This window comes from Balaenoptera musculus, chromosome 20 (assembly GCF_009873245.2).
Source record: "Balaenoptera musculus isolate JJ_BM4_2016_0621 chromosome 20, mBalMus1.pri.v3, whole genome shotgun sequence".
Lineage (NCBI taxonomy): Eukaryota > Metazoa > Chordata > Mammalia > Artiodactyla > Balaenopteridae > Balaenoptera > Balaenoptera musculus.
The window spans coordinates 42,425,316-42,446,041 of record NC_045804.1 but is presented as its reverse complement, the minus strand read 5'-3'; the positions used below and the strand labels follow the sequence as shown (position 1 = coordinate 42,446,041).

Here is a 20,726-nt window from a genome sequence, read left to right as displayed (position 1 = left end):
AAAGGATGTGGAGCCTAGTTGGGTAGAATAAGTACGGTTTTGTCATTCTTCTTAGAATCCTGGAAGGAACGTTAGCAATCAGATGGACCTACTCCCTTCTGAGGGTCAGAGAAACTTGTGGGTGGGCACCCAGGGTGAGTAAAACCCCAGCCCGGGCACCCCTCCCGACAAGGAAGGACAGGGTCTTGAGACGCCCTGCTCACCCCAGACTCACCCCAGTCCTGCCAGGGTCCTCGGCCCGCCAGGCAGTGCTGCTGCTTCTGCCTCTGCGGACCCCGCATGCTGGAGGACAGGTGAAAAAGGACCAGGCGTTCCCAGCCTCCTGGAGGACAGGTGAAAAAGGACCAGGCGTTCCCAGCCCCCTCCTCTCCCAGAGCGATATTTATTCATGGTTAAAAAAAACCCCAGCAGGTTGTGAGCAGCAAGAAACTGTGAATCCTGTCCCATTTCCACACAACATGGACGCTGAATTCAAGGCCTGGCGGTGAAAATCAGAAATGCTTCCCCCGTTCAGACTGGTTCTCAACCTCTCCATGCCAACACGCATCATAATCACCACGGGCCAGGTACATGCCAGGCACTGTGCCAGCCACGTTACATTCATTTTCTCATGTGAAACCTGCAGGACTTCTGTAGGTAGGAGCTACTATCCTCACTTTACAGATGGGGACACTGAGGTTCAGAGAAGTTAACTCGTCCAGAGTCAAAGGGCTAAATGAGTAGCAGACCTTGGTGCCTGGCTCAGCTGTTTTGGATTCCAAAGCCTGGCTCTTAATCTGTAAAAACCTCCCTAAGATATTTATACCATATATATTGGTTTCCTGTGGCTGCTATAACAAAGTACCACCAACTTGGAGGCTTAAAACAACAGAAATTCATTGTGTCACAGTTCTGGAGGCCAGAAGCCCAAGATTAAGGTGTGGGCAGGGCCATGCTCCCTCCAGAGGCTCTAGGAATGATTCACATCCTCACCTCTTCCAGCTTCTGGTGGCCGCTGGCATTCTTGGCTTACGGCCAAATCCTCCGATCTCTGCCCCCTGTGGCCAAATTGCCTTCTCTTCTGTTTGTGTTAAATCTGCCTCTGCCTCCCTCTTACGAGGATACTGTGATTGCACTCAGAACCCATCTGGCTACCCCAGGAGACTCTCCCCATCTCCAGAGCCTTAACTTCATCACACCTGCAAAGAATCTTTTTCCAATAAGGTAATTTTACAGCTCCCAGGGATTAGCATGTGGGTATCTTTTGAGAGGTCATGTTTCAGTTTACCACACCATATGTGTGCCCATTCCTTCCCTAATTTATTCCTTCATAGCCCTTAATTGTGTGTATTGGTCATTGTGCTAAGAGCCTAGAGCTAGAAAATCAAAAGAGAAATGACACAGCCCCTGCCCTCACGGACCTCATGGTCACTGTGTGAACTTTCAAACCTACTTCCCAGATGTTCTTGTGATAAATAACAGGAGTGAGAGACATCAGGACACAATAGCTGGCACTTACTACCTGCAACACTCTTCTGACATTTACACATATTAAATCACTTGACCCTCATGGCCTTATCCCCAGCTGTAGGGTGGCTCCACAGTCTATACTTGTCACCTCCCTGCACAGAATGCTACAGGAGCACAGGGGAGAGGCAGTCAAGGTGAGCGAGGGTGTGGTCAGGGAAGGCTTCCTGCAGGAGGTACCACTTCCATGGAATCTGGAAGGATGGGAGTTGGCCAGAGAAAGTGGGATGGGGAGAGGGTAGGAGTGAGGAGGTGCCCCAGGAAGAGGGAGGCAGGAGGGAGCTGAGATGCTCCTAGATATGGGTGAGGAGAGACAGGGCTCAGGGAGGGCTCCTGTCTTTTGGGAGAAGAACCACTAATCTGGTGTGGGCTTCGAGCTTGGTTCACCTGGGATTTGTTCATGCTCAGGTCTGAGGCCCCCACCTCTGCCAGCTGAGGTCTTTCAGCTTCCCTGGTCTCTTCTTTTGGGGGATTTGATGCAGGGAGAGCTCTGAGAGCCATTTCTACAGCTCCCCAAAGGGGATAACTCAGCCCTGCCCATCTCCCTTCTGTCCTGAGCCTCTTGGGTGGGAGAATCAGAGAAGCCACGTGGCAGCCCCTGAGCAGGATATATTCACAGTTGAGCAGGAAGACCACAGAGCGGGAAACTGAGGTCCAGGGAAGAGAAGCCACACGGCTCATGTGCAGAACTGGGCCCCACCCCAGCCTCTCTGTCTGGGCCCCTACACTGCTCTTGGCTCCCGCAGATGATGGGGCAGGGCCCCATCTCCTCTAGGCAGGGGTTTCCTCTGGACCCACCCTTGAATGGAGGTCAGGGACAAGAAGTGACTAAGATACATCCTGCCCTGGAGGGTTTCCCACCATGCTGGGGGAGATGGGCAGCCCACCAGAGAATTGTAGAACTAAGTAGGCACCTGGAGGAAGGGACCAGAAATCAGACTAACAGGCAAGATGGAGTGCCATCAGGGAAGGCTTCCTGAAGGAGGAAACCTCTGAACTGAGCTGGGAAGCATAAGTTGGGGTGGGCTCAGCCAAGACCTGTATTTGGGTTGGGTGCAACTGGTGCCACAAGGGCCTGGCATGCTGAGCAACAAGGAAGGAGGAGAGGAGAGCCAGGCCAGGTTCTGCAGAGCCCTGGGCGAGGCTGGGAGTCAGAGGAGCCGGGGTGGAGGCTCAGCTGAGCGTGACTGGGAGAAGGCTAAGGTCCAGGCCTGGAGGCTGCCACCAGCTCCCAGCGCCAAGACTCTCGTCCTGGGCTCTCAGCTTGAGGTCCAGGGCTGCAAGGGTTGAGAGTGGGAACCCAGGGGACAGGAGGGAACCTCCCCAAGGCGCTGGGTGGCCCCCGGCCTTGCAACAGGCAAGCCTGGTGGGTGGCCCTTGCTTTTCCTTCCTCCTGCCTGCTCTGGTCTCCTCTTTCCCCCTCCTGTCCCAGGGTCCCTGCTCCCCCTCTCTGCACCCTTTCCCAGCCCAGAGCTGGCCCAGAGTTCTGTTGGGGAGGCCTGTGTGGACCTAAGCCTGGAAACTGTTCTTTAAGAGGCAGCACAGAGAAGGGTAAGAATAGGGAGTCTAGCTCCAACCAGCTCCAGACTGGCTAGGAATCCTGACCCAGGCTCCCAGAGGCTCTGTGACCTAGGGTAAGTAGTTCAACCTCTCTGAGTCTCAGCTTCCTCGGAGATGAATGTAACAATCCAACGCGCTAATGTAGGAAACCCCTAGGACATACTGAGCTCTCGACACTGCTGGGTACGCACACAGGACGCGGTGAACGGAGAGGGGCTGGCCTTGGGGTTGGGGGTCTGAGGTTGGATGCGAGGCTGTTGGACCCCGGCGCGGCTGGTCCGGGGACTCGGGCGTCCTCGCTGACTCCTCCAAGTAGGGGCGGGGCCTTCGGGCAGCCCTGGGTTTCCGGGCGCCTGTCGCACACCCACCCTCCCGGTTTCCCAGGGGACGGGACGAGCGCGGAGCCGCCGAGGGACACCGAGTCTGGGGGAGGCGGCGGGGCCGCGCGGGCGGCCGCCCTCGGGGGCGCGCGGCCTCTTTTGTCTGCAGCCTCCCACTCCCCCGCCCGCCCCGAGCCGCGGGGCTGCGGCGCCGCTGCTGACACGGCTCGGCCGCCGCCGCCACCGGGCGGAGGCTGCGCGTCGCAGCGCCGGGCGGAGGGCGCGCGGCGATGGCGGCGGCGGCGGCGGCGGCGGCGGCGGCGGCGGCGGCGGCGGCGCGGGGCGGGCGGGCGCGGCGGGCGCGGGGCTCGGGCTAGCTGCGGGGCCGGCCCGGATGGCGGGCGGCGCGGGCTGGGCAGGCGCCCCCGCGGCTCTGCTGCGCTCGGTGCGCCGCCTGCGCGAGGTGTTCGAGGTGTGCGGCCGCGACCCCGACGGCTTCCTGCGCGTGGAGCGCGTGGCGGCGCTCGGACTGCGCTTCGGCCAAGGCGAGGAGGTAAGGGCCCGCGGCGGGGGCGTCCGCGCCCCAATCCCCCACCCCCGGCTTTCCCGCCGTTTCACCGGCCCGCTCTCGGCCGAGCCCCCGGGCATCCCCGCCCTGTCGGACCCTCGCTTTCCACATTAGCGCCGGCGCTGCGGGAGTCACGCATCACGCCCGGGGTGGGGGCTTCTCTGCCCATTTTCCCTACCCCGGGCCCTTGCGGGCCCCTCTGACCGCTCTGCAGCCCACTCGGGGTTTGGGGGGTGAGGGGAAGGAGCCGTCAGATCCTGGTCCCGAGACCCCCGCCCCTTCCTACCCTGCGGAGACCGAGACGCAGAGGTCCGTGTGCGGAAATCCCAGGACGCGGTGCGGGGCGGGGGGAGGGAGGCACGCGCCCCACTGGGCCTGGCCGAGGGAGCGAGAGGACAACTAGGGGCACTCTGCTGTCTCGGCTCCTTGACTGCACCCAGCCGGCCTAGAACACAGCGAGAGGTGTCTGCTTGCGACCTTCCTGGATTCTCGGCCCAGCGCCTGATGACCCCCCATGCGGGCTCCTATGGGCAGGCCTGGCTGACAGCTGGCTGTGTCGGTTGCGGCAGACCTCCCAGAGCCAAGCTGGGGAGCGGCAGCTAGGCAGTGTTTGCAGCAGTGGGGGGGGCCCGCGTCGATTTGGCGAAAGCAGGAACGGTGTCGGTTGTTAGCAGGGCTGGAATCGGAGGGTGGGTGCTGCCAGTGGGGTGGGCAGAGACAGGTGTACTCTCATGCCATGGGCACAGGGACAGGTGGCTATGTCTGGGGGAGGGGAGACGGCAAGGCACCCACCTGGCAGAAGAGCATCCCCGCCCTTCTGCTACTGCCCACTCTGAAATGGTCAGGGGCCGAAGCCCTGAGTAGTGGGTTTCCAAGGCCACCTGAGGCCTCAGGCTCTGCATGGGCACTGGCTGGCATTCTGTTCTGGGGACAGCTGGGGCCTAGCATTCCAGAACATAGGAGAAGCCAGGGCATGGCTGGGTTGGATCCATGCCTCCCTGTCACCTGGCAAGGGGGAGATGATAGATAATCATCTCTGCATGGCCGTTGGGCATGGCTGGGACCTGGGAGTCCCTGAGACCAGTAAGTGGAAGAGGGTGAGGCAAGTGTCAAGTTCGAGAACTCAGGTACCCCATCCCAAGAGGCTCACTGCTACCGCCCCTTTGGAGCCCACCCTCTCCCTCTGCTGGGATTTGTTCAGGACCATTTCCTGCAGCCACCCGGTCCTTCTCCTTCCCAAAGGCTGGTCAAGCCCCTCCCCTCATCGAGGCAGGCTGAGCAGACCCCAAGCGTGGGGAGAGCCCCAGTCCTTCCTCTCAAGACACAGGATGCAGGGGAGAAGTCTCTGGCTCTGGCTGGAACTGGAGTTCGAGAACCGCAGTCTCAGTGGTGGGAAGAGCTTCCCAGCAGGCTCTGGCAGAAGGCCACATGGGCTCAGCGGTGAGCCCCTAACGAGCCCCACCTTATCCCTGAGCTGGACAGCTCCTCTAGTTAGAGCTTCTTCCTCATACACTCTGGAGCCAAACCTGCTTGTCACTTAGTCATCGTGGTTCTGGATGGGGACCCATGTGGGTCTCCCTTCTACGTGGCAGCCTTTAAAGATTTGAAAAGAGCACTCCTGTCCCCTTCCCACTCACTTCCTACCGTTCTCCCTTCTCCAGGCCAAATACCCCCTGTTCTTGAAGCCCCAGACCATTTCCATACGATCTGGCAGGGACCAAACCTCTGGCTTCCAGCCCTGAAGCCACCATCGACTAATTGTGTGACGGAGTTCTCCTAGTAATGACGTGGAGGGGCTGGACCAGGAGACTCCCAGGACTGTTCCGGCCCCAACACCTCTCACACACACAGGTGGCTCAGGGCGAGGCTGCCTTTTGAGTGGTGCACTCATGTTAAGTTTCTGGCCACTGAAACCCCCAGGGATCTTTCTTAGCAGCCTCTGCCAAGCCAAGATTCCCCTCCACCCTGGAGGAGGGTCAGTGATTTTTCTTTTTAAACCATAATCTTATATCATTACAGAATCAGTTTATATGCACTGTGGGAAGTTAGAAATATGGACAAGCAAAAATAAAATATGTTCCCATCTCCCAGGGAGCCTAGCTGTGACACCTTGGTCACATCCTTCCAGAGCTGTTTCTATGCTTATATGTAGATTTTCTCCATAAAATGAGGTCATGCTGTGCATACTGTCTTGTAACCTGATTTTTTTCCAGTAAATGATCAGCACTTTTCTGCTTCAATAAATTCTCATCTCATTTAATATGCACACCTTATTCAGATTTCCCTATTTGGCCGCAAAACGTCAACCTTTGCTCTTTTGTTCAAACCAGTTTCCTCACCAGAACTGTGCAGTGCATCCAGTTATTCTGATCTCTTACTTTAATGCAATTCTTTTTTTTTTTTTTTTTTAATTTGAATAACCCTGACTTGTTGAAGAGATCAGGCCTGTTGTCTGGGTCAGTACTTTCTTAAATCTAAACCTGTAACTTGGACCTTATTCCTGTTAAATTTCATCTTGTTCATTTCCTCCCATTGTAACAGACAATAGAGAGAATTTACAGTCCAACCTTTGTCACTCCGATGCTGTGCTGCCTACAGGCTGGAGAAGTGGGTGCTTTATGTCTCAATCTGCCAGGCTGGTGTAAACCCAGGGCAGGACCACGGACAGAGCCTCGTAGGGGTGGTTCTGCTCACACTGTGTTATTGACCGAGACCCACAGAAATACATTTTTCAGCCCTGCTCACTGCACACCAAATTCACACATACACTACAAAATAGGGATGTCATTTCCCCTTCAAAATGCTATGTTTTCTGGCAGTTTCTATTTCATTTGTTTAAAAATCACATAGAGACCTTGATTTCCCACCCCCCACCCCCCGCCAGTGCTTTAGGGTGGATAACTATCATTCATTAGATATGGAATTCAGTGAATTTATCAGAGCTGATTATCCATATTTTATCAACTATACCCAGAATGCCAGGGACACCAGAATCAAATGCTTTGCAAAAATCAAAATATACTAGGTTGCAAATTGTAAAACAAATATCCATGAGGCCATACTAATATCAATAAATGATTTAATGTTAATAAATAAATACTAGGAGAGTCTCCCATACAGAACAAATTAAAATAATTTATGTAGATAATTCCCTATCAAGGAGGTAGAGCATAACCCCCCACCCTGTAAGCATCAGGTATGCATAATGACTGCCTGCTAAAGAGGACAGTATGGAAAGGGGGAAAAGGCAGCTTTACAGTGGAGAAGCCTGACACACACTGCCTCAGCCGGGTCACCAAGATCGACATCAGCGGTGATAAGTCATGTAGGTAGTACGTACCCTTCATACGATACGATGGGAGAGGCACTCTACCACTGTGATCCCCCTCCCAAACCCATCACCCCAGTCTAGTCATGAGAAAACATCACAAAAATCTCAACAGGGGGACATTATTCTACAAAACACCTGCTTAGTGCTCCTCACATTTGTCCAGGTCATCAAAACCAAGGGAAGTCTGAGAAACTGTCCTAGCCAAGTGAAGCCTAAGGAGACATGACAACTAAATGTAATGTGGTGTCCTGGGTGGGGTCCTGGAACAAGAAGAGGACGTTAGGCAAAAACTAAGGAAGTCTGAATAAAGTACAGACTTTAGTTAATAATAATGTTATGTATGTATCAGGTTGGCCTCTGATATTTCCCTAATTTACTGACTTGGGAATCATAGTAGAGAAGAGAAGACAAGGAAATTTGATGAAAACACGAGTCATGTGTGAGAACATAGGTTGACGTTTCAAAGAATGTAAGGGCACTTCCCAGCCCTGAAAGTCTGTAATAAGTAGCAGCAGGACCACTATAACAAGGACGAGAAATGATGGCCCAGTGCCCTGAACCCGTGTTGACTTCTGATAGCTTGCTTTTGTTTCTAACCTCTCTAGGGCTTTGTTTACTCATCCATAAAATGGGGGTGATAACAGTTCTCATTCCATAGCGCTATTGTGGGGCTTGAACATGTTAATACACGTAAAGTGTTCAGTATCGGGACGGAGTAGGCCCGCTATCAGAATTGCTGCTGCTCTTACTATTGGTGTTTTTGGTAAACACTTGCAAGCATCTTTGAGAGGCTGTTCGAGGCTGGGGGGTTCTTCGGGGTTGAGGTCCAGATCTGCGAACAGTCCCTGGTGTTCTCGGCCCACCCTCCTTGTCAGCTCTGAGCTTCTAGCCCTCCCGCATCTGTGAGTGGAAGGCATTGGGAGCGGCCAGAGATATCTCGGGCCACATCCCTGGTAAATATATTCTTCTCCCTTTTCCAGTTTGAAAACCATCCTTCTTGCCAGAAGAATGGACTCAAAAGTAGTTGAGTGGTGTCTCTGCCATTTGTTAACCCAGTACCGTCTCCTCTGAGCAGTGGCCAGTCCTTCCTGCTGAGAAGGGTGGTGTTAATTATTTCGGGGCAGTGACTCAGCTTTAGCCCACCTGGGACTAGTCTATAATTTCCCCGCTTCTTTGCAGGTGCCAAAAGCAACTGGGGCATCGTGCCTCCTCGTTCATATTGAGCAGGAGATGAAATAAGGGCTCCGACTGGGCTCCCTTAGTCCCCAAGTCCCCTCTGGACGAAGGACTGCCACAAGGGAGTGCTGGTGCTGGCTGGCTTCAGCCTGGGTGTCTGAACCGGCAAAGGGGTTGGGGTGCTAGGGTGGGCCTAGACTTATCAGGAGACAGTCCTGGGGCTGCCAGGGGAGGGAGAGCCCTGAAGTAAAGCTGGGTCTGCTCAGGAGAGGAGGGGACGGGATGCTGGGGAAGAAGCAGCTGTATCCCTACGTCTGTGGCTGGAGGTGGGAGGTGATAGGAGGAGGGGCTAGAGGGGAGGGCGGGGCCAGATCAGGAAAGACTCAGCCGTTCCCTGTGGATGGTAGGAAGGTCCAGGCAGCAGGGTCAGATGTGTGCTTGAGAACAGAGGCTGGATCCAGGAGGGGACTGTGACACCTGGTCTGAGAGGAAGAGGGTCCTGACTTGGGCGGTGGCAGCGGGTGCAGAACTGACAGGGGTCCAGAAGGCCTGCAAAGCCCAACACGCCACTCCTGGAGGGAAGAATTTAAGGCTCTTTTGGAGAACAGGCCCCCTCTAAGTGCCCCACCCTAATGGGGACATGGTAGGGATGACAGAGCTGGCAAAACAGAAGGAAGGCCCAGGTTCTCCGAGCCTCGAAGGAAAGGTCGCGGTGCCTGTGACCCATGAGTGGGGAGCAGGACAGGAGTGGGGCCCAGAAAGACCTTCTCTTTTCTGAATTTGTGCCTCACCTGGGTGCAGCCGGTGCCCCTGAGCTTGGAGGTCATTGTGGGAGGCAGGCTGAGGCTGCGGTCCCTCGGGAGGCGTAGGGAGTGAGCGCGAGGCACCAGGCTCCGGGGCGGGCTGGGAGGGGCCAAGCCCCAGATCGGATGCCCAGTGCTCTTAGGCCTCTGGCTGCCTGCACCCCGCTTTGGCTGTGCTGGGAGGAGGGGTGTGAGAAGAGCGTCCAGGGGGACTGGTCCATCTTGTTGGGCAGTCTTGACACAGCCTGAATCCATGTGGCAAAACCTCTCTGGGCTATAGCTTCCTTCCCAAGGTACCAGGATCTAGAGCAGGAAGAAGCTCCAGGTGGTTGTGGAGGGCTTGGTGGAGGGCGGTGTGGCCCGTGCCTCCCTTGTTGAGATCTGAGTGGAGAAGTGGGGTAGAATCAGGCCTTCCAAATAGCAGGACACGCCCTCGGACCGGTTGCAGTGGATGGAGACTCTCAAAGCACAGACAAGCCCCAGCATGGGTATCGGCCATTCACCCTGTGAAGAAGAATGTATCCCTTTTCCCAGGTGGATGGTGAAGGGTCACCAGGCTGGGCAGGCAGAGCGGCTGTCAGATCTGGCCTTGACTCTGAGGCCCGGGAGCTTTCCCCTGCACCTGGAAGAGAACCAAAGAAGCAAAGAAGGAGAAAGGAGATGGGGAGGTGTGGGAGCAGGACAGAGGGAGGAGCACCTCACCTGTGGCTGACGGCTTAGGAGGCAGAGCCAGGAGGGAGGCTGGACCTCCGGATTCCCGCGCACGGGGAACCCAGGACCCTGGTGGGTGGTGGATGGATGGCTGAGGACCCGCGCTCCTCCTTCCGTGGGCCAGAGCTCCACTGCCACAGCCTGAGGGGGTCAGTGCGGATTTGGGGCTGATGCAACCACCAAGTGCCTGGCGGGTCCCCCCCAGGTGCCCCACCCCGAGCACCCGTGTTCACGGGTCCGTTTGTAGGGGTTTGGCGGGGGGTTCTGCCCCAGCCCTGGACTGTGTGTGTGTGAGTCGGGGCTCGTGGGGTGGAGAGGAGGTGCTCCTTTGCCTCGTGCTGCAGCGGCCCCTTTGGGCCCCCCAGCGGTCGTCCCCACCGGTGGAGCACAGAAGGGGAGGCCGGCAGCTGTCTGCGGTGGACAGTTAGAGCTGGGTGCCCCAGATCTGGGGCGGGATGGAGGGGAAATGCCCTCTGGCCTGGAAACAGTGAATGCCATGCCTGGGTGAACTGCTGTCCTCCCCTGACCTCACATGATTGGGTGAATGCCCTGAAATTTTTACAGAGTAGCCTTAATGGAAATACCTTTTGCGTTGGTGGTGGGTGATTGTCTTAATACATGTTTCCAGGATTTAAAAAAGTTTTTTTTTCGATTAATATCTTGCGTACCTACTCTATGCCAAAACTTTTCCAGGCTCTGGGAATCAGGAGTGGCCCGGAGCTTCCATGGGGGAGGGGCTGGAAAAGAAACTGACAAAGGAACGACAAATACTGTTGGGTGGAGGAAGGTACAGGAGTAGGAAGAAACAGAAAATACTGAGACAAAACGATTTTTTTTTTTTAAACATCTTTATTGAAGTATAATTGCCTTACAATGGTGCGTTAGCTTCTGCTTTATAACAAAGTGAATCAGTTATACATATACAATATGTTCCCATTTCTCTTCCCTCTTGCATCTCCCTCCCTCCCACCCTCCCCATCCCACCCCTCTAGGTGGTCACAAAGCACCGAGCTGATCTCCCTGTGCTATGCGGCTGCTTCCCACTAGCTATCTATTTTACATTTGGTAGTGTATATATGTCCATGACACTCTCTTACCCTGTCACATCTCACCCCACCCCCTCCCCATATCCTCAAGTCCATTCTCTAGTAGGTCTGTGTCTTTATTCCCGTCTTGCCACTAGGTTCTTCATGGCCTTTTTTTTTTTTTCTTAGATTCCGTATATATGTGTTAGCATACTGTATTTGTTTTTCTCTTTCTGACTTACTTCACTCTGTATGACAGACTCTAACTCCATCCACCTCATTACAAATACCTCCATTTCATTTCTTTTTATGGCTGAGTAATATTCCATTGTATATATGTGCCACATCTTCTTTATCCATTCATCTGTTGATGGACATTTAGGTTGCTTCCATGTCCTGGCTATTGTAAATAGAGCTGCAATGAACATTGTGGTACATGACACTGACAAAACGATTTTTGCCCTTAGAATGACCACGGATGGCCTCTTCTGTCATAGATGAACATTTAAGTGGGGCCTGGAATGAAGTGGGGGGCTGCGCCTTGCAGAGATCTGGGGGCAACTGATCCGGGCAGAGGCAGGAGGGGGCCTGGGGGTTAGAGGTACGGCAAGAGGACTTAAGGGAGAGGGCAGGGGCTGGGCGGGAAGACCGGTGGGGAGGCTGTCACTCCAGGCAGGTGAGACTTGCTGGAGGCACAGAGCAGGGGTGCAGCTGGGGAGACGCGGCTGGCTTTGGATAACTAGAGCCCGTTGGAAGTGGGTGTGCAAGGAGAGAATTTGGAGAATTCAGAGGCTGCCATTTGGTGGATGGGGAAGACTGAGGCAGGAGGCAGGTTGGGCAAGGAGTCAAGGAGTTCCACGCTGGCCTGTGAAACCTGAGATGCCCCTGGCGTCCCAGTGGGGCTGTGGAGCCAGCAGTGAACAGACCCAAGGAATGGGCCTCAGCCCTGCTCCTCCTGACAGACCCTTGCCTCCTCCTACCCTGGCCCTTAGGTCTCCCTGCCCACAACAGGGAAACGAGGGAAGAACACAGAACCTGACAAGGTGTGATTCAGCCCCCTTTAAAAGCCAGGCTTGAGTTTGGGGGTCCAAGGACTCAGCTGGACTGGCTTGGGGCATCTCATCTTCCAGGCCAGAAGGCATCTTCTAGGCAAGATGCTACCCGTCTTGGGATGCTGATTGCCCGTCTGCCCAGCCTCTCAGTCTGAGAGCTGCCCTCGCCTCCTCCTTGCACAGAGTAAGAACCGGCTAGAGCCGTAATTCACCGCTTGAACGTGCTGCTGGCGTGACCACTGGCCCTCTCCAGTGGATCAGTTGGAGCCACCCCGCAACTAGACTTGGGCTCTTTGCACCTTTCTGCCCCTCACTGTCTCCTGCATTCCCAGCATCTTCTGATTCTTGGAGGGCCCCCAGGAGCCATAGCTTAGGGCCACCTATTCTTTGCAGACTACCACTCCTGGGGTCACTGCTGAGGGACCCATTGTCCATAGTTGCACGCTCTTGGGGGCAGGGAGAGCAAAGCAGCTCAGAATCCAGAAGTGTGTGTACCAGTGTGATCAAGAGGCGAACGGGCCTCCTGGTCGCCACAGCCCAAACTAGAGCTCTAAGGATCTCTAAGTTCCCTTTAGACCTAGGACGTTGAGTCTAACTTGCTGTGGCACAAAACTCAGAGAAGATTGCCACCTTCCTCCAAAAGCATTTGTTGATTGCACATAGGCCTCTAGTGGCCACTGTCCCCAGGAGAGATCCCAAGTCTGAGGCTAGTACCTGGACAGGGTAGACAGAGGGTTGATTTACACGAAAACAAAAACCGAAAGGGGAGTAGAGGTCCATTCAGTGCTTGTGTTGCTGTAGAACATTCCTGCCAAGAGATGGGGACTCACTGCCTGCCGAGGCAAGGCCATGCCATCTTGACAAGGCTCTGGCTGAGTTCTCTTTCGTACAGTGAACTAAGGTCTATCTCCTAGAACTGCTGCTCTTCATTCCCTCTACCCATCCATCCAACTACCTACCTGCCCATTCAACAATGCATCCATTTATACATTCACTTATCCATCTGTCTACACATTCATCATCCCCTCCATCCAGCCATCTACCTGCTCATCCATCCATCCATCCATCCATCCGTCCATCCATCCACCCAGCCATCTGTGTACCTGCCCATCCATCCATCAACCCAGCCATCAACCCACCTACTTACCCATTCATTACCCATCCATCCATTGGTCCATCCATCTGTTCACCCACCCTTCCACCAGCCTCCCCAGCCTCCCCATCTGTCCATCCACCACCCAACATTTATTGAATATCTACATGCGCAAAGCCTAAGCCCAGATCCAGGGATGGGGACTGGCATTTTCAGGGAGTGACAAGTGGCTCCGCATGGTGAAGGCACAGGAAGGGCAGGAGGGTGAGAGCTCAGGCTGGAGCAAGGGGTCAGCTGGTGACCTTAGGGATCTTAGGGAGGGCTCAGGGGCTGGGGCTGTGTGACTGGCTCAGATGAGTTTTGGACAGGCATCATGCCTACCCTCACTGGAGTTAGCTGTGTTTATGATTTCTCACTTCCCACACAGGCCATTGGGTCTGGCAAGAGCTGAAGCCTTTCTGAAAAAAGAGAAAGCCCAGGTTATTTAAAAGGTGCTTATTATGATGGATGGACCTCAGTTTCCTTCTCTGTGAAATGGTGGTCAGAACCCCTATTTGTGGGACTGTTTTGAGGAAAGGAGATAATACCTTAAGGCCGACCATGACGCCTGTTGGCCTGGTCTCTGCAGCCCACCTACTCCATGACCCATGTTGGCACCCCTGCTGCTCTCAGCCCCAGGAGTGCACCTCTGGCCCTTTTCCTCCACCTTGTACTTTTCCAGGCCTGACCTCCCTTGTTCAAGGGCCAGAATTTCTCCTGCGGCCACTGGTGACTCTGTGGACAGAGGAGGTGAGGGAAGGATTGGTGCTGACTGCCTTCGTGTTTCTTATCCCCTTCATCCTCACAATAGCCCTGAGAACCTGAGAGGTGATGGGAGTTGTCCAGGGTCCCACAGTAATTGGAGGAGCCGGGATGTGAACCCAGGTCTGTCTGATTCTAAAGCTGCCTCCTTAGCTGCCTGCCATTGGAGGGTTCCAGGTTCCAGTGTCAGGGGAGGGGGAAGATGATCAGATCTGAGTTTCAGAAATTTGACATAGAAACTTCCAATCCGAGGCTTCCTCTGGTTTTCTAAATCTGGGGTGGTCTGGCTTCCAGGGGCGGAGCAGCGCCAGGCAGGGGCTGTAAGTAGAAGTAGATTTGTAATCTGCAGGGTGGGCAGGCACTGCGTGTAGGTGGGGCTGCGGGCAGTGTGCCACCCGGAAGACGCTGTGGAAGGTGGCAGGTGGCAGCGGGAGCTGACTTTTCAGAGCAGAGAGAGGCTGCCTGCAACCGCGCCCTGAATTATGCATCGCCACCACTTCCTGTGCAAATGGTGATTAAAGAGCCCCCGGGAGGCCAGCATTTCTCTGGCTGCTCCGGTTTCCTGCCTGGCGCCCTTCCGCAATCCTCTGCAGTCCCAGATGGGTGTGTAGCAGGGGCAGGGCCCGGACTCTCAATCCGGACACCCCGCCGGCACCCAGTCCACGTTCTCCGGGCTCCTCCATCTTCTAGGCTGGCGCTGCTGTCTCCTCCCAGCCACGGAGGCCCTGTGGCCCCAGCTGGCCTTGACCCCTCTTGCTCCCCATCTCCTCCACCTCCCTCCAGTGTCTCTGTTCAGGCCAGGTCAGCTTTAACTTTCTCTCTGTGCTACAGAGAAGAGCTTGGGAGCCGGGGCCCTGGCATCAGGCTCCCCTGGTTTGAGACCCGGCTCTGCCACTTTCTAGCTGCGTGACCCTGAGAAGTTACTTAACCTCTCTGTGCCTCAGTCTCCTCATCTATAAAGTGGGGATAATGTTAGCAACGTGTGTTTGCTAATGTGACTGTTAACCACCGCTAACTCTAGGTTTTCTGGGTGGGCTATCCATTTCCATTCTTTTACAGATCTTTTTGAGCACCTGCTCTGTGTCAGGTTTGATGCTGTCAAACCAAACTTGGGTCCACTCGCCCAATCTCAGTAAAGCCAATCTACTGACCCCGGGTTGTGGTGAAGGAAAGTGCAGCATTTATTGCAGGCACCAAGGATGGAGTCCAGGCAGCTAATGCTCAAAAGGCCTGAACTCCCCAGTGGCTTTCAGGGAAAGGTTTTTAAAGACAGAGTGAGGGAGGGAGTTGCAGGGGACAAGATCAGCTCACGGACATTTTTCTGATTGGTTGGTGGTGAGGTCATCAGGAGTCAACATCATCAACCTTCTGGTTCCAGCTGGTCTGGGGTCTACATGCTCGTGGTCAGCATGCACTTAACTTCTTCCACTTGGTAGGGTTTCAGTATCTGCAAACTAGGTCAAGGCTATGGCTCAGAATATTATCTATAGCCCTTGAGGAGGAACTAAAGGTCCTTGACTTTGTTTAGTGGCTAAATTATTATTACTTTGTCTTGCTTGACTGTTTTCCTTTGTTTCTGCCTTTTCTCACTTCTCTGATAAGTGTGCTCTTTGGAACTCAGGGAAAGCCTCGGAGGCTCAAGTTTTTCTACAAGTAAGAGGCAGGTGAGGACATGGGGATGGTCTGTCCTGGGAAGGCCCCACAGGGTCCTGCTCAGTTACAGTGTGAGAGGATACGCAGATGGAGAGGTTAGGACTCCTTCCCTGAGGGAGCTCGCTTCTGCGGGGGAGGGGCTCTAAGATAGAAATCTTGGTCCGCCTGTGAGAAGGGCAGGGCTGGAGGCCCGTTTAGGTGTAGTTGGGGTGTGAAGACAGCAGATTCGCTCTGCCCGGAGATGGAAAAGCCTTCCCAGAGGTGATGCTGGGCCTGAGTCTTGAACACCAGGGTCCACCAGGGCAGAAGGGATGGATGGCTGTGCCAGAGGAGAAACATACCTGGCAGGAGGCGGACAGGTGAGAGGGGGGAGGGGCTGACCAGGCAGGTGGAGGCACAGTGGAGAGAACAGGGTGGACTTTATCCCGAAGGTTGAAGCTGAGGGGGACATGGCTCGTTGTGTTTTAGGCAAGCCCATCTGGAATCACGTGGGGCGGGAGAAAGCAGGCCGAGCTGGGAGGGCTCTGCTCCGGTCCAGGGACAAGGAGAGGGCGTTTGAGCTGCTGGAGAGAAGGCGGGGGTTAGAGGGCGGCTGCCGGGCCGTCTGCAGGACCTCCCAGCACGGAGCTGGGACAAACAGGACAGAGCATCCTTTCATGAGTCCTTTGTGACCCCACCCAGGTGACTAGGTGATGGGGCCCGAGCCCAGGTGCGGGTACCTGGCAGCTCGAGGACGCTCACGCACCTGGGCAGCTCCCGGGCTCCCCGGCCTGCCCTCACTCTCAGAAACCCTCCCGAGGGCAGCTGCTCTTTATTTTAAAAACAGAAACGTTCCAAATACTGTTGTCATTTTATAAACAACTCTAGAGGACAAGAAAGCTAACTAGTGTTAAGCTATATTTTTAGACCTCAGAATCTATGTCCTGTCCTTAGCGGTCACGCACATGCGGTCGTGACCAGTGTATATGAGCTCTTTTGGCCCCTTTCCGCCTAATGATATTTCCTGTGTCTGAGTCCCAGACAGAGCCATGTCACCTCTCTGCCTGGTCCGGGATTGACCATCCCATCAGTCACTACTAATGTCTCCACTGCGTTCCATTCTGCCGGGTACACCTGGAGGGGAACCTGGGAGGGCCGGTCAACCCCTGGCTCGCCAGCAGCCTCTGCGGGGCCCAGCCCCTGAGCTGGTGCGGGCGGGGTGGAGCCCAAAGAGAGCAGTGCTTCCCGAGAGTGGACGTGGCGAGTGAGGAGGGAAGGATCCTGGGCACCCCCAAGCCTGCACTGCACGCTGGGCTGGACCTCCCTCAGTGCCACTGACCATCCCCTGGGTCCCAGCCTGCTTGGGCTCTTCCCAGCCCAGTGCTTGACTGCCAGCCAGAGGACTGGCCTCTGGCGTGGGTTTTTCAAAACCCCTGACCCCGAGTGGGCACTGCCAGGGGACACCTGCTCCCATGTTCTAGACACTAAGTGGATGGAATCGAGAGCCTGTTTGCCCACTCATCTGGCCACAGCCATTTGGGCTTCTGGCCACGCTTTCTGGGGCCGTGGGTGATCTTTGTTTCTCCTTCAGTCTCCTCCCCTTTCTCTCTCCTGCCTCCTGTTTGGCCAAATATCTGACCTTGCCCGAAGCATGAGGATGCCCGTTTCTCCCATCTACACTGAGTATTATTTCAGATTTGTTTCTCCAGTTTAATGAGTGTGTAATAGTATTTCAAACTTGTTTAAATTTTCATTTTTAATGGCTAACGAGACTGCATTTTTTCCACGTTGCTGTTTATTCTTGGTATTTCCTTCTGCATAAACTGTTATGTCCATCTCTGTTGAGCGCTTATCAAGGGGAATTTTTATTTTGATCTTTATAATTTTATTTTTATTTTATTTTATTTATTTATTTATTTTTTAAAGTGTATGTCTGTATTATTTTAAATTTTTATTTATTTATTTATTTATTTTTGGCTGTGTTAGGTCTTCGTTTCTGTGCAAGGGCTTTCTCTAGTTGTGGCAAACGGGGGCCACTCTTCATCGCGGTGCGCGGGCCTCTCACTATCGCGGCCTCTCTTGTTGTGGAGCACAAGCTCCAGACGCGCAGGCTCAGTAGTTGTGGCTCACGGGCCCAGCTGCTCCGCGGCATGTGGGATCCTCCCAGACCAGGGCTCAAACCCGCGTCCCCTGCATTGGCAGGCAGATTCTCAACCACTGCGCCACCAGGGAAGCCCATTTTTTATTTTTTTAATAAATTTATTTATAAATTTATTTATTTATTTTTGTCTGCTTTGGGTCTTCGTTGCTGCGCGAGGGCTTTCTCCAGTTGTGGCGAGCGGGGGCTGCTCTTTGTTGTGGTGTGCGGGCTTCTCACTGCAGTCGCCTCTCCCGTTGCGGAGCTCGGGCTCTAGCGCGTGGGCTTCAGTAGTTGTGGCACGTGGGCTCAGTAGTTGTGGCTCGCAGGCTCTAGAGCACAGGCTCAGTAGTTGTGGCTCGCAGGCTCTAGAGCACAGGCTCAGTAGTTGTGGCGCACGGGCTTTGTTGCTCCACAGCATGTGGGATTTTCCTGGACCAGGGCTCGAACCTGTGTCCCCTGCATTGGCAGGTGGATTCTTAACCACTGCGCCACCAGGGAAGTCCTGGATTACATTTTATTACTCAAAAGTTCTACATTTGAATATTTCTTTTTTCCGGTTATATCATATCTGCATTATTTCTAATTATATTTACACTTTTTAGTAGTTAGGAACTTATTTCCCATCTCTAGCAAGGATAAATAAGCTATTTTGTTAAAACCCCCAATTTGTAAAAATATTCGACTTTTACCCATTTGGAATTTATTATGAGGTTCATCCAACATTTGGTTTGTTAATAGTTTGAATTTATTTCTAGACTAGAACTGAATTACACTGATTCTTTTTTTCTATTTTTTTCTCATGCTTTATTTTGAAAATGTTCGAACAGAAAAGTTGAAAGAAGGATGTGATGAATACCCGGATACTCTTCACCTAGATTCACTGTTACACTTTGTCACAATTGCTTTTTCTTTCTTTCATTTTGTCACTGATAACCTGTCATCTATCTCCTTTAATGTTGCTTTGCAGAAGCATTTTAAGTAAGTGAAGACATCTTGACATTTTCCCCATGAACACTTCAGAGTGTAGGGACAAGGACAGTCTCCTGTGTAAACAAGTGCCACCATCACACCTAAGACTTACTGTTAATTCAACAGTCATCTAATATTCAGTCCATGTTCAAATTCCCCCAGTTGTCCTCAAAATGTCCTTCCTAGCTTCTTTTTGTTTTGATCTAGGATCCAACTGAGGATCACATATGGCATCTAGTTTGTCATTTTCCTGTTTCATCTCCTCGAAGTTAGAACTATCTCTGATTTTCTTTGCTTCTGTAACCAACACTGACATTTTCTGCCGATCCTGGGCCGGTTGTCCTATAGGCTGTCCCATCGCCTGGATGTGTCTGGTTGTTTCCTCGCACTTTTGGCAAGGAGAGGTGATGGTGTGTACTCCTCAGGGCATCACATAAGGAGTCACATGATATCGGTTTGTCCCATTATTGGTGATGCTGAGTTTGATCAGTTGGTTAAACCCGCGTCTGCTTGATCTCGTCAGTATAATGGTACTTTTTCCCCTTTATAATTAATAAGTAGTCTGTGGGATGGTACCTTAGACAGTGTAAATATTTGGTTCTCAAATAGCTTCTCACACAATGGTTTTAGCATCCCTTGATGCTCCTTGCCTGCATAAATTACACTGGTGGTTGCAAAATGGTGATTTTTCTTTCATTCCTTCTAGAGATAGAGGTGGTTCTGTATAGAAGATCTTTCCTTCACCACCTTTCCTGAGTGTCACTATGGACTCATGGATTCTTTTCTTTCCCATGTGTTATAATCCATTACCATCGTTATTCCTTTTTGATGCTCTAAGATTTTTTTTGTCTTGTTTTTAATGCAACATTATAAATTTTGATCATTATTACTTGGTATATTTTAAAATTGAAAAAAACCAGCCATCATTACCTTTAAAAAAAAAAAAACCTCTCTGATTCTTCACCATTTATGGATTTTTAAGTATGTAAACACATTTTCAAGTTCTTTAATTGGTATTGCATTAAACTTATTAAATTAGAGAGTATTACCATCTTTATTATATATTTAGTTCTACTCCCGGTAGGAGCAAAATATTAACATTAAAAATAAATGTCTTACAATTAGGCTAAACTAGTGTTTAGTATTTAATGTGATTGGTTACTACTGAGAATGAAACTTCTTTTTTCCACTGATTTTTTTTTTTTCTAGCTGCATGTCACTAGCATATAGGAGTGCAATTGATTTTTGTAAATTTATCACATATCTCCCCACTGGTATGAACTCATTTATTACTTGTAATTTTTTCTGGTTGATTTCTTGAGATTTTCTAGGTAAGCAATCATGTCCTCTTCAAAAAATAATTTCATTATGTCTTCTTTTCTTATATTTATGAGTCTAATGACTTTTCCTTTTTTACTAATTTATTTTTGGCTGAGTTGGGTCTTCGTTGCTGTGCATGGGCTTTCTCTAGTTGCAGCGAGCGGGGGCTACTCTTTGTTGCAGTGCGCAGGCTTCTCATTGCGGTGGCTTCTCTTGTTGTGGAGCACGGCCTCTAGGTGCATGGGCTTCAGTAGTTGCAGCGCATAGGCTCAGTAGTTGCGGCGCGCAGGCTCTAGAGCGCAGGCTCAGTAGTTGTGGCGCACGGGCTTAGCTGCTCCGCGGCATGTAGGATCTTCCCGGACCAGGGATCGAACCCGTGTCCTCTGCATTGGCAGGCGGATTCTTAACCACTGCACCACCAGGGAAGTCCTGACTTTTCCTTCTGAGATGGGACTCACACACATTTCTAAAACTAGTTGGTTGTTTTATTATTTTATTTTTATTTTTAAATTTTATTTATTTATTTATTTTTGCCTCACCACGCAGCATGTGACATCTTAGTTTCCTGACCAGGGATCAAACCCACGACCCCTGCAGTGGAGGCTCAGAGTCTTAACCACTGGACCACCAGGGAAGTACCTAAAACTAGTTGGTTGTAAATCAACCGTACTTCAATAAAAATTTTTAAAAAAGAAATTGTATAATGTGAAAAAGAATTT

The 20,726-nt window shown here is 52.5% G+C and overlaps 1 protein-coding gene across 1 annotated transcript in view; it reads left to right on the top strand.

Annotated features, from left to right (window-relative positions):
- The first annotated feature begins 3,769 nt into the window (after positions 1–3,769).
- Positions 3,770–20,726, top strand: part of RAB11FIP4 (RAB11 family interacting protein 4) — a 117,142-nt gene continuing 100,185 nt past the window's right edge. The window contains exon 1 of the mRNA XM_036836000.1: positions 3,770–3,939. Within this exon, the coding sequence (XP_036691895.1) occupies positions 3,781–3,939 (159 nt within the window). The 5' untranslated portion in view covers positions 3,770–3,780. The remainder of the gene's footprint in view (positions 3,940–20,726) is intronic.